The sequence below is a fragment of the Arvicanthis niloticus genome, unplaced genomic scaffold (genome assembly GCF_011762505.2).
Source record: "Arvicanthis niloticus isolate mArvNil1 unplaced genomic scaffold, mArvNil1.pat.X pat_scaffold_1184_arrow_ctg1, whole genome shotgun sequence".
Lineage (NCBI taxonomy): Eukaryota > Metazoa > Chordata > Mammalia > Rodentia > Muridae > Arvicanthis > Arvicanthis niloticus.
This window is the reverse complement of record NW_023045188.1, coordinates 3,251-17,417: the sequence shown is the minus strand read 5'-3', so window position 1 is coordinate 17,417 and position 14,167 is coordinate 3,251. Positions and strand designations below refer to the sequence as shown.

Below are 14,167 nucleotides of genomic sequence, written 5' to 3'. Positions count from 1 at the left end.
ATGTGCAAATACAAGAAAACGTGCTCCAGAGGCAAGTGTCACTGAAGGAGAGAATCCAGTAACTACATGTAGAACTTTATTCTAGAATAATCCGATAGAAGTGATGAAAGAGTTGAACCTGTGGATTAAAGCTGCACATACTCTATCCTTTGAAGTTAATGCAAATGGAACTTCTCAAAGAGCAGAAGCCCATGAAGATAAGACTCTTATTTAAAATACTACAAAAACGCTCCTTGGCCTATTTACTTCATTATCTCACAAGATATTAAACTACAGCAAATGAATGCATGGGTGTGAATTTCTGTGGTGTGCCCCCATTTGTGGATTCAGAAAGACTGTAATAAAAATAAGAGTACAGGCCCAAAGAATAGAACAAAAATCCAATCACAGAACACAATCAATCTCAAGTTCAAAGACTTCCTACCAAACAACAGAGCCATCATTTCTCAAAAGGATCCACTAGGAAGTGGAGACTGAAGACTCACAACAATAAAAGATATTGAGGGCAGGATAAAACAGAATGCAATACGTTAGTAAAACCTGTCAAACAATATGAATGAAATCTGAAGGTTCTATGGCAGCATTATATTGATATTAGCGCTATCACTTATATGGCTATGTTGTGGATAAGTGGGAGAGTATTGCACGGCAAAACCATATATGAGTGTCTCACAAGCAAGGTTAGCTTTCACCGTTGATTCAGGAAAATAAAATTATGTGTACTTTTCTCTAAGTTTGAGGTTACCTCAAAGTTGAAATGTTTTAACTGGTAAATGATTCTCTCTTATAGACTCTTTGTGGTAGTTTCAATGAGAATGATTTCATTTGTTTGGATGCCTGGTCCCTGGTTGATGGAACAGTTTGGGGGGTGTGGCCTTGTTGGAAGAGGTAAGTCACATAAGACTGGCTTAAAGATTTCAAAAGATTGAGTCCGTCTCCAATGTTCTCACCTATGTATCTATCTAGCTATAAAGCTAGCTAGCCCTCATCTATCTAGTTATCTAGCTATCACAGGCTAGCTAGCTAGCTTCCTCCTATTTTGGATAATGACTTGAGCTCTTGGCTGTTTCTGCTACTGTAGTTTTATTTAACCATCACAGGCTCTAGCCCTCTAAATCCATATAAGCCCAAATAAATGTTTGCTGTAATAAATTGCCTCAGTCATGCTATTTTGTCATAGTAATATAAACCCTAACTGATACACTTCCACTATAGGGTTAATAATGGCTTCTCAAATACATCCACAAGCCTAATGTTGTTTTCTCCTGTAAGGGACTTAATGGTATGATTAAATAATGAGTCTTTGGACTCTGTGTAATCCACATGAATCTAATATTAGTACAGCCTCTTATAAGTAAAGAGGGGACAGCCAGATGAGATCAGTCCCCTAGCTCAGGCCACAGTGATGCTATGTTTATGGTCAAAAGCCAAGAACTATGAAAAGCACTAAACATTGTTCAGACTTTTCCTAGGAAGACATGAAAAAAAAAAATGTCTACTGACTCCAGATAAGGTACCTACTAATGAGTCTAGGCTGGTAAATAAGTGGGTTTACTGAACTTGCTTGCCAGAGTATGGGCAAGCGGTCACTTGAGGCAGCATCAGTGACTCAGAGGTAGTTGCACCACCATAAAGCCCACACGGGTATGAGTGATGACCTATGGAAGCTGCATCCTTGTAGAAGCAGATCCAACTGCAAGCTGCTCCACCAGAGGAGCTGCAAGATTATTTGTGTTATTCAAAAACCAGTCTACTTGTAGTATTTTGCTATAGGGACTAGGCAAACTCCCTGGTAATATGACTTCTTAAGAAACGATTATCAGGACTGGAGAGATGGCTCAGGTTAAGAACACTGGCTGCTCTTCCAGTGGTCTTGAGTTCAGTTCCCAGCAACCACATGATGCCTCATAACCATCTATAATGAGATCTGGTGCCCTCCTCTGGCATGCAGGCATACATGCAAGCAGAATGCTGTATATATAATAAATAGATTTTTTTTAAAAAGTAAAAGATTATCAGTACTACTTTTTTAAAATGTGATAAGTTTGATAAAAGCATTTACTTCCCTGAAAGAATGGCAGAATAAAAGGTATAACACACATTGTGTATATTTATTATATAACACATATGTTATATAACAAATTATGGAAGTTTCTTCCCCTGGTGCCTATTAAAAGTATTGTTGTGGGGGCCGGGGGAAGATTGTTTTCCTAGGATATACCCAGGCAATTCACAGCAAGCAAGATGTATGTGGTAGAGCTGACAAGCTCTTGCAAGTTTCGTTGGCAAGGAATTAGCGGCTCTGTTTCATGGTAAAGAACATGGATGAGAAGGCAACACTAAGCTCCTGTGGAACGAATCCATGAAAGGAAGGGCATGTCTGCAATCCAGGTTTCAAACAAAGTGTATCTCTCCTGAGTGCTGTGTGAATGACTTGCCACATGTTCTGACTCTTTCCTCCAGGTTCCTGAATTAGTCATCTTGCTGTCACGGCAGTAAGAAATCCCAGAGTCTCAATGAGTAAGAAACTTCCATTTCTTGCTTGTGAGAAATGGACATGGTGCTAGCCATGGCTTTGCTAGGCACAACTGCATCCCTGCTAGTCTTGAACTGAGATCTGTACCGTGTACATCTTTATGCCGAGCCCCATGCTGAAAACGTACTCAGCGTGATGTTCTTGGGAAGTGATGAGTGGGGTGGCCACAGGCTTCTGGAAACCTGCACTTCCAGTCATACTACCCCAGGCTGTAGCAAATCACACGTGAACTCGGTGTGGAAGAAAAAGGTCAGGAGAGAGAGAGCAAGTATTTGCTGAACCTCATACAACTTTTATTTTCAAAACTTTAAACTGGAGAAAGAACAAACCTAGTACAGTGTGAATTTTAGAGAGAGGCAGTGAGTTGAGTTTTGTTTTAAACCTGCAGAGAACTTAAAATGGTGAGTTCTGTAAATAAGAAAAGCAGCAAAAGAAGAAAATGGGTTGTAAGTTCATTTCAACTCAAGAGAGAAGCCAATATTTTTATGAGGATTATCAAACTGGAAAGCTTTGCAGATAATTTCATTCTTATTTACTTTCATATGCCTTTAAATGGAACAAGAACTTGAGAAAAGTTAAGGTTTTTTTCCTTCTGAGGCTTCTATATTGTGTATCCCAAGACAATAATTCTGAATTGTATCGGTTGGTGAGCTGAAAAGGAGATTCTGAATACATTATGCTGGTAGAATGCATGGCTAACAATACAAATAAGGAAAACCTACCTTCAAGTTGTGTGTCTCAACAAACTGAAGTGTTTTAGTTTGCATTTCTCTTAATGTGATGTAGCAACATGACCAAAAAGCAAGTAGAGGAGGAAAGGGGTTTATTTGTCTTACACTTTCATATCCTTGTTCATTATCAAAGAAAGTCAGGACAGGAACCTGGTGGCAGGAAGTAATGCACAGGCCATGAAAGAGTGCTGCTAACTAGCTTGCTTAATTCACAAGTATGGGTGTCTCAGCTGTTCTTCAGTATACACTGGAATCCTAAAGAAGTAGACTCTAATGTCAATAAAGGAACAGGTGTGCTCCCTGGGTGAAGGTAAGGAGGCAATGAGCAAAATCTTCCTTCTTCCATGCCCTTATATAAGATTTACAGCAGAAGGTGTGATCCAGATTAAAAGTGAGTCTTTTCCCAGTTTAAAGATCTGAGTGAAAGGCAAGTCTTCTTAACTCAGAGATCTAAATTAGAAGTGGATCTTTCCATATCAAATCCAGCAAAATATCCCTTATCCCTTACATAGTCTTGCTTCACTTTTGAGTTTTAGGTCAGATGTAGTCGAGTTAACAGCCAAGAATACCCATCAGAGGAGGGATTATTTTATGTGTAGAGTTAAGACAACCTAGAGATGTTTCGGGGAGGTAAACAAACAAACAAACAAACAAACAAAAAGCCATTCTAGTAGCTTGTGTGAATTGAGCTGGACAGAGCCACCACTAGTACACAGAATACCTTTTAAAAAAAAAAAATCAGAAAAATGGGACTTTCCTTTTTTTTTTCACAGACCTGAGTCAAGGCTTATGTTTTGTCCAGCCCTAACTGATCCCTCCAAGAAAAGGCTCAGAACCTGCACTAATTGTGCAAGCACTGGTTAGGGAGGGAGAGAAGGAGAGTTGGTTTAGGAAGTATATTCTGGAATCTGTGCTATATATGTGAGAGTGGGAAAGCAGTCTATTCATATTGTCTCTAATTATAGTTTCATTAAATAGTCATCTTTCTAAGCTTTGTAAAGGAAGCTGTGTTCCATTTTAGATATTACCAGTCACATCAAAATACCAAAAAAATGTGCTCAATATTTAACAGTGGTCTAAGAATTTAAACACCTAGAGGATTCATAAAATGTTCAGAGAAATGTTAAAACAATAGAGAAGCTGAGCAGATAATTGAAATCAGCCTGGGCGTCTTAGCATCCTAGCTACACATATGCATTCCCCAGGAGCAAAAATCAATGATCCTTTTTCACGAAAGAATCAATAACACATGATTATTTTTCTATCATATATAATTATTATGTCCCGCGTCAAAATTCCATATCAGGATCTAACTCAAATCTCTTCTTCCCCGCTAATGATAACCTAACATCAATGCCCATTCATGATTTCTCCATGCTGTCTCCCCTATCATGAATTAATCTTGATAATTGAGAAAGTTTGGGCGGCAAGAGCCAGAGAAACGCTCTCTCCTTCAAAGTTCAGTCCGAGTTTTCCTTTCAGCTTCTTTTAGCTGCTGTGCCATCCTAGCATTTGCTGAGGGACTTATCACTCTTTCTTCCTTCAATGGCAGAGGCACAGCATATTTACACAACTGGTAGAGACTAGAACATACTGATTCATTGAACACAAAGAATACCAGTAACCTTCTGCCTTCTGCGTTTTGCTTTTCTCACAACCTATAGTAGAGACTATAGACTAGGGTTCTCAGTGTCAGCAGTACTGCTGCTTTGGATCAGCTTAGTGTTTGTCAGGAGACTGTATTATGTGTTGGCTATTTAGAATAATTCTCCTCTGGTCTTGGCATCCAAGGCCATCTCCCAACATTGATTAATGTCTTCTGGGCAGGAGCTACGTTGGAGGAGGGCCAAGAAATGCTTTCAGTTAAGAAGCACAGAGTGAAACCACACTGGAAATTAAACATCAATGTCCTTAATGCCAAGATCTGTCAGGTGGTTTTTCTCCCCTATGGTGTCTCAATGTCACTCAGAGAGAAGTATTGAGTTAGTGATCTAAGTGCAAATATTAAACTCTTCTTTTGAGTGTAGCTTTACTCTCACATTCTGCTTCACTGTAGGCCCAGAAACAGTGGGATGACTGAACTTTTTGACCCAGAGGTTGGGGGAAGAAGAATAAACACTTTCCCCTTTCAGTTGTTTCTACGGGGTATCTTGTCACAGCAAGCAAAAGCAGAGTAGTATAGTCACCTGTTAGCAGTACGATTTCTCTATGCACACTATTTTTCTATTTTCTATACTGTGGATGAAGTGGAGGGTACAAAACATGATTAATGCAAGGACAGAGAATATTTCTGGGACTTAATCATTTAATAAGTCTATATATACATATATACACAGAGAGAGATGTGTGTGTATTTGTGTGTATTTGTGTGTGTGTGTGTGTGTGTGTTTGTTTCAGTTGAAGATTAGAGCAAGAAGATTAAGCTATTGGTTACTACTGAGAGCCAAGAGAAGTTCTGTCCTCTGACTGCCCTTGCCTTGTGGATGCCTGTCCTCTTGTTTAGTCTTCACATCACTTGTCCCAGTGTACCATCTTCCTTTGTATTTCACCCTTGTGTCTTAGTCTCATTTTTGTTTAAAGACGTGAGATTGGATTAGGGCCTGGTCTACTGGCTTTATTTTTCCATAATTACCCATTTAAAGGCCTGATTTCCAAATAATTATACATTCACATGAGGAAAAAATGAGATTGATGCTTTAACATATGACACAACCTATAGGCTAGCACTGGGGAGGAGGTGAAGGGAGGATCCAAACCCAAAACCAGCTTGGACTACACAGAGACTTTGAGACAACCCTGACCCACATAGAAAAAATGAGAAGAAAGGAGAAGATAAAGAAGAAAAGAAAGGGAGAGGAAAAAGAAAGAACACAGAAAAATGGGAGGAGAGGGAGAGGAGGGTAGAGATTGGGAATAGGGGGAAAACCATGTATAATTTAAAATTTCCTCTAAAACAAATAACAATTAAGATAGTATGTATTAGTTTATAGCTATAGCTAATGAACTATTTCATTAGCTATACATTAAATTTCATTGTATCTTACTTTCTCATTGACTATTAGGAATCAGAATGCATGTTTATACATGGAAATCTTTTTCTTATAAGTATAATGAGAATACACTTCAGAATTCTGAAATATCAAATAGAAGTACATAGTAAAATGATAAATATTCATAACATACATTCTGTAAATTATTAAAGATAAAAATGATGAAAGGGATGATAGATCTATCATATATTCTTGAGCTTTACTAATTAAATATAAATGGTTACCAGAAAATTGTTCTGAGATATTTGACATTACCATGCCACTTTAGTGCCAAATGTCACTCATCTAACAGATAACTCTTACACTGATTCTATAAATGGAGGCGATGAAGGATCTCTGGGAATTCCAGTGTTTATGCTTATATATCCCCCTTTTATTAGTCCATAAAAGTTGTATTTTGGGAACTCATTCTGTGTATCTCAAAATCATACTTCATATAGTTGTTCAAAGACCTAAAGTGTCACTTACATAGTAAAGCCATTAAATGAAGCATATTCCTCTGCTGTAAATCCATAAATATCTTTGCATGCTAGGTTCATATCTTGCTGAAGAAGTTTTATAGAACTCGTTGGTTCAATAATCAGAGCAATCATGATGGCTGTTCTAGAGCAAAACAGTCACAAATTTATTCTTCTCAACTTACCACTCAAATATAGTCCCTCTACTCCTAGGAAGGGAGTCATGGAGAAAATGGAAAGAATTGGGTTGCTCTACTCAAAACTGCACAGCAATGACAGACAATAGGAAGGCACCTAAACACATGCAGTCACTGAGAAGCAGCTGATTCAGTGGTTTTCAAACTCTGCCTCCTGCTTTCAAGATGCCTCAGAATTCCATAGGAGGGACTATTGGGCACCCTAGTCCCTCTTTCCCATTAACTACAACATTGGCTCCTGCATAAGATTCAAAAGTTATTATAAATGACGATAATAACTTAAAGGTACCCATACAATTAAGCAGTTTGATTTTACAAATTGAAAAATAAAAGAACATTTGAGAAATATAGGTAATTTGCCCTAAATCATACGATATAATTAAAATATCACAGATATATAAATGAATATGTTCATATTTTGATGGTCTTATTAATAAATTGTAGTTACATGACATCCTACTTAGCTTTGTTTATTATGTCTTTACCTGTGGTTTTTATCTGATGCGTTTACATCTGCCCCTTTCTTCAGAAGGAATTTTACCATATTTCCATTATTTTCAGCAACAGCAAGTAGAAGTGGAGTGTAGCCATCCTGTAAATATTATTTCAAAATAATTACTTAAATAATTTTTAGTTGCATGCTTTTAGGTTTAAGTACAGTTTTAAAAGAAACTCTTGAATGTATTCTTTAATTTTTAAAGGATTCTAGTACCTTAAAATATCTGACTTTAAATACCAACAAACAAATTAAGGTCAGGCTGCTACATCTTTAAAACACAAATAGTATTCGAGGCTCAATGCAAACCACGGGTGTAAAGTGACCAAGTCATGAATATCATTTATATAAGTTTGTGGACCATTATCTCAAATGTATATATAATTATATATAATTGTTTCTATAGAGTTTTACTTAATAACTTCCACGACTATGATATACACAGAATACCACTGAAATGAAGTGACAAGATGCTTTTTTAAAAATTATTTTTCAGTTATATTCACTAAAGTTCAAAGGGAGAATTAGGCTACTTTTAGCATAATAACTAATTTTTAATTCAGCTCTTTTACTATTATGTAGTAATAACAACTTAAAGAGATGGGGTTTATTATTTTATGTTAATACTAAATTATAAAGAACTCAAACATTCTTATTCTATATGGCCACTTGAAAAATTATCACTGAGAGATATGTTTCTCTGCACAGCAGGATTAAGGTCTACAATGAAAGATCTACAATGAAATGCAAAGACTTGAAAAGAAGGAAGTCATCAGATTTTCATAACCTATTCTTCTCTCAATTCAGTTTGACAAATTCATCCTCTATATTAAAATATATGTTCCTGCTATGTGAATTATCTGCAGTGAATACTCTATTTAGTAGCTTTCTAAAATGTGTATTTCCTTTCATAGATGCTTACCTTATTTTTGGCTTCAAGATTGGCTTTGTATTCAAGCAATGTATCGGCTAATGAGATATTCTGGCCACAAACAGCATAATGAAGAGCAGTATTACTATAAACATCTCCCAGATCTGGGTCTGCACCATGGTGTAGAAGAAGTGTAGCACAACTCTCCTGTTGACACTGTACTGTGTGCCAGTGGAACCAGAATAAATGAGTGGACAACTTCCTATTTCAGATACATAAATTAACGTTTATTGATACAACGTAAAGCACAAAAACCAATAAAATTTAACTAGGATAAGTGCTCAAACATGCTCCACTTAAAAAGAAGGAAAAATGGAACACACCTTAATCAATGGGGTTCTCTTTTCACTATCCTGGACATTAATTTTGCATTGATTCTCAATTAAGAGAGAGACAATATTTGTATGCCCGTTAGCACAGGCGAAATGCAAAGCTGTTCTATATTGATACAATAAAACACGAAGTTAGAAATACATCTCAGTATTTATTATAACCATGAACAAGTAGGATTAAATATAAATATATTTGTTTTATGTCTAATGAAATATATGCTAATTATAATTGATTTTAATGAATTTAAGAAGCTAACCAAATGTCTTGAAAATCAAATACCATTTTAAGGAAAATTTGACTCTACTAAATTGAAAGGAGTTTTTCTTCCTGATTTAAAAAAAAAAATGGTATCTCGACTTCAGAATAGATAATAAAATAAGATACTCTAACACAATTCGGATTGCTTTCCAAAACTTAAGAAACATTTCTAACAGAAAGGGCAATGTCAAAAGCATCTCTCTCCCTATTGCGTATTTCTCTGCCCACCAAGTAGTGTTGACATTTCCAGTGTTGCAAATGTATGTAACAACTATGTAAACAACTACGTGTTGTTTACACGTGTTTATATAGTTGTTACATACAATTTGTTGTGTGAAATCTGTGATAAAGTAAATAAGCTGGCTACACTATTCAGGAACTCCAGGACCAGGGGATCCAGTGCCCTCTTCTGGCCTCCTCAGCAAGGACATGATGCACATAAACTCAGGCACATGTACAAATAAAAAAAATTTTCAAACATGAATGTGTAACACAAAAGAAGAAAAGCAATCATTGTCTGGCCAAAGAAGTTTGTTACATTATGTAAAATTATCAAGTTTCTTTAAACAAAACTATGTTATTTTGATAGTTCCAGGTCTTAAAGACTTAGTAATTTTCTTCTTGATGATTGCCTTTCCTCACACACATACACATGCATGTGGGGCACAACGCATGCCAAGAAGCAAAAGAGCAAAAGTAAAAGAGAAAATAGTGAGCAACGGCGATCAAAGGGGAGGAGAAGGGTTCAATACCCAAGCAAACATTCGCGAGTTAAAAAGCCAAAACTTATGTGTGACCCTATGCGAAAGGCAGTGATTCTGTTCAGAAAAACTCAGAATGGCATCCAGTGTTATGCAGCCCTGACATGCTTTCTCTATGGTTGGAATAGCCAGCTGCCCTAGCTTGTCCTCCCCAACTCCCCTCTACATCCTAGGTTCTGGTCACCTGTTTCTTTTGTCCCGCAGATCCACATCGTTTTTCTTGCGCTCAAGGTAATCCAACAGCTTCTGCACATTTCCAACTGAAGCAGCTTTATGAAGTTTCTTTAAGTGGTTATCTCCGAGGCGATATCCCCCACCTGTGGACAGGTTGGGCGAGGTACTGGCCATGCTGATGGACAGTTCTGAGGAGTGGCTGTGAGAATCATCTGTCTTCCTCTTTCCGCTGAAGGGGAAGAACTTCTTCATGGTAAGAAGCTCTCTAATTAAGAGAATTAATCCCTGGGAATCCTAACCAACAGCCCAGGTCCTCTGCCGCAAGCACCTCGTTCACAACTGCCTTTAGATCTGACCAAATCCGGAGTTGTGTGTAGGCAAGAATCTTTGCTTGGCTATAGACAGGGACCAAAACAGCTATATCTGTTGCCTAGAAACTGTGAAGGGCTTCTACTGAGCAGCTGCAGTCTTGATTGAGATCCAGTTAGAGGAACTGGATTTCATATGTGATTGATTTTGGTTTTACGGCCACATACACAATATTAAGTCTTGAGCCTTGAAGAGAAACTTATTAACGAATAGTCCATTTTCCTTCAAGGATGGATTGAATAGCTTGTAATTCAACCAACTGAGATTGGGATGAAGAAAGTGGATCTCTGCCAGTGATGTTGTCTCCATTTGCATGGTCACGTGCTATAGCTTGTCTTTAACAATAACTAGCATCTCTGGGTGATCTCAATTTCAAGCACACTTTGTAAATACGCCCCTCATGCACCACCTTACCTAGTCTAGTCACAAAATTAAAAGTCCTATGATAATTGAGGTCACTGTATCTAAGGCTCATTAATTCTATCACTTTTCCCTTGTCCACCTTTCCCTGTGTCCTCGGTGTTCTACTTAATGAGACTGAATTTCCTTCATTAAAATCCATTCCATGTAAATGTGGTCAGTAAATGTGCCTCCTCAGCTTATGTTCCTAAATGTAAGCTCTAGTAAACTCTAAACTGTTTTTTCTGCTCTGAGACCCTGAAGGTGACCAAAGGGAAAACTCACCACCATTCTGTCGGTTTTCATTTTCAGTTAAAGTATATGACCTTTAAGAAGACTGTTACTCTGTCCATCAACACTTAACTATCTCCCTGGCCCAACTGTTGTCGCTTTTCCCTCCACTGTTTCGTCGTTTCTCTCCAACGCTCCGTAGCTAATGGCTTTGCTTTCTAATTGTTTGAGAATGACAGTACAGAAATTCTACACCAGTCAAATAAGCCTACCTATTTACCTGCCTCTTACCAAAACAAAAACAAACAAAAACCATCTTACCATCTTTTTCATGTAGATTATATGTCCATATTCCTATCAAAAGCCAGTATCATTCTTATGTGCCGAAGACACTATAGTCTACCTGAAAATATTGCTTAAGTAAGATCTCCCCTGCTTTCCTTATGTGTCTTACAAGTTTCCTTCTCTGATCACTAATTCTGATTAATATAAATACATTCTAGGATATGTCCCATCAAAAAACAAAACAGACTTTTGGCTACTTTATGGATTCCCCTTTTCTACCACCCTACACTTTATCCCTTTCCAACCCCACAACACTAGGCAGGGAAGTAAGAAGGTTAGAAAAGAAAGGTGGTGTCAACATCATTAGACTACTTCCTGATGATTAAGGGTATCAAGTTCCTTCAGACAAACCAATTTCTTCTACTTGATAAGCAGCAGCAACAGCAAGAGCAACAACAGTATCCGCCACCACTCTTGGAGATCTGGACTTTATACACCCGATCCAGAGTTCCCAGAATTCCAAACGTAAACTATCTTTAACTTTCAAAATCACACCCCTGTCAGAGCATGAGATAAATCATACACACTGTGGACAATCTGAGGCAGCCTCACATTAAAATAAAAACATAGCATTTCTGTGTTTTTTAAAGAAACCAAAATCCCCACTACACTTAGATCCAAGTTTCTTAAGGCAAAGATTAGTCTAATGCACACTACAGGAAAAACCATGTTTACACTGTAAATATGAAGCTGTAGAGTAGTGTCCAGCTGGACGTGGTAGCATAAGCTTATAATTCTAAGATTCAAGAAAGAGGCAGGAGGGTTTTGCAAGCTCAGGGAACAGCCTCGACTACAGAATGAGACCTTGTCAACCTTCCTCCCCACCACCAGCAAAAAACAAAACCAAAGTCAAGACCAAACAGTCTTCACTACAATAACCTAAATTGTTTTGAGAGAATTGAAAGATGAAGTGCACTGGGATTCTGAGTCCATGCCTCTCTCCCAATCTTTCCCCTAATCTTTATTGACTTTCATTTCCTCACCTAGATGTTTTGCCTGTCATTTAACATCCATCCTTCTCACATGATGTTCTTTGTAAGGCTACTCCTCTCATGTTCATAGGAAATGCATTATTTATCAAACTATAAAACCATGTGCCAGGTCAGAGATACAGATACTTTTCAGTTTTGTTTTTCTAGGTATGACTCCCAAGAGATGACCCCACCCAGGCCAGGAACTTCTCGTCCATTGTGTCAGTGTAACCCCTTGATCCCATAAGCAATCTGCTTTCCCCGAGCCTTGCAAGATGAAAATTTGAGACAGTGCGGTCTCCTTTATTTTCTGTGGAACAGGGATGGTTTGCATACACTGGTATCCTTCCCCTAACTCCTGTCTACCAGGTTTTCAGAACAGCAGCTAAAAGTATAAACCTCATATTCCAGTTTTAAAAAGAAAAAACTTTTTGTTTTGTTCTAAGTTGCTAGCTCTCAGTCTTACAGTTATACAAAGCTCAGTGTCTCAGTGTCTAGCAACTAATGCCTCTTGTTCCTGAACAATTTACTACAAGCTAATAATTGTCCTTTCTTAACAGCTTCAAAGGATAGACCCATGATTCCAAAATATAATCCATATTCTCTAGGCTTACATACATAGTTTTAAAAGACTATGCTTCCAGCTCTGTCATGTCTGAAGCTATATCAGCTAATAGTTTTAACTCCTGCTGAAGCTTTATAAAACCATTTGCCACTGGTTACAGATTTTATTTCATGCCACTAAGCTGGTGTCTTGTCCACACAGTTACTCTTTTGAATCTTCCAAACAAAACCAACTTCCTTCTCTCAGGGTGAAGCACAAATTTTGTCCTACTACATTTCCCTTCTTCCTTCACAGTTTTATTTGGACAGTTAGCTGGAGTGTTCAGGACAACCCTGAGGTTCAGTGATACATGAGGATTCAGAGACTCAGCAACATGGCTTGTCATGGTTATAGGTTATTATAGTAAAAAGTACATAAGGTGAAATTAAAGAGAAACCAGATTGCTTCCTGTGTGGCTGCACATACCACCTAGTTCTCTGGACAACAATGTCTGACATCATGTCCAAAAGTCCACTGGAGCAACTCAGTTGAGCTTTGCTGTTTGGGGGTAATCAGGCATAGACCTATGAATATATGCAGCTCCTAATTGGCTAGCCTTGGCTACTGAAGCTCAGTGTATTCAGCATGTCCATGGCTATATGCATATGCACATTCACCAGCTAAGCTTTTCAAAAACTGACAAGTTTTCTGTCCTATATATTATTATATAACCACATCTTGCCCATCCATGTTTTCCCTGTGTACCAACTCAAAAAATTTATTAAACATTTATACTAGTCACTATCTTAAGAAGCCATCTAAGCCCACTGATTTTCACAGGGTCCTTCATGGCTTCACACATCCCTACACACAGAAGCATTTACATATTTGCCATGCATTTTGTGTATGCCTACAATTCCCTCCTGACTAGGGCCTGTCACCTCTCTGACAGTGATCATATAAACTCAGGGAATAAAAGTTTGTGGATACAATGTTCAGTTTTACCTATAATCTTTAATGTAAGCTTTCATTTCCCCTTAGTTACCTCTCCATCTCCATAAGGTAGTTTCAGGATACAAAATCAACAACGCAAGTGCTTTTCCACTCTTCCGTTCAGACTGGCACATTCACATCTCCACACTAACAAAATCTGACTTACCACTCTAACCATTCCTTCAGCTTCTGGTGGTTTTCGCCATATTTGCTCTTCCTGTTTGGTTTTCATTTTGGTAATCAAAGCAACTTTACAATGCACAAGAGTATACTTCACTTGCCAAAGCCCTGCCATCTTACCAGCATGTAATTCTCCTGAAATTTTCATAATTTTGAATTTTTGTGGGTCAAATTAAATTTCTTATGAGTATACGATTATTAGGCTAAAGC

At 37.8% G+C, this 14,167-nt stretch overlaps 1 protein-coding gene across 1 annotated transcript; it reads right to left on the bottom strand.

Annotated features, from left to right (window-relative positions):
• Positions 1–6,700: 6,700 nt before the first annotated feature.
• On the bottom strand, positions 6,701–13,137 carry LOC117701496 (uncharacterized). Its single transcript, XM_034493154.2, has 5 exons — positions 9,936–13,137; positions 8,719–8,837; positions 8,391–8,560; positions 7,458–7,564; positions 6,701–6,920 (listed from the first exon to the last, which is right to left on the bottom strand). Exons 1-5 carry the CDS (start codon positions 10,175–10,177, stop codon positions 6,782–6,784), a joined length of 777 nt encoding a protein of 258 aa, XP_034349045.1. The 5' UTR covers positions 10,178–13,137; the 3' UTR covers positions 6,701–6,781.
• Between the last annotated feature and the right edge of the window lie 1,030 nt (positions 13,138–14,167).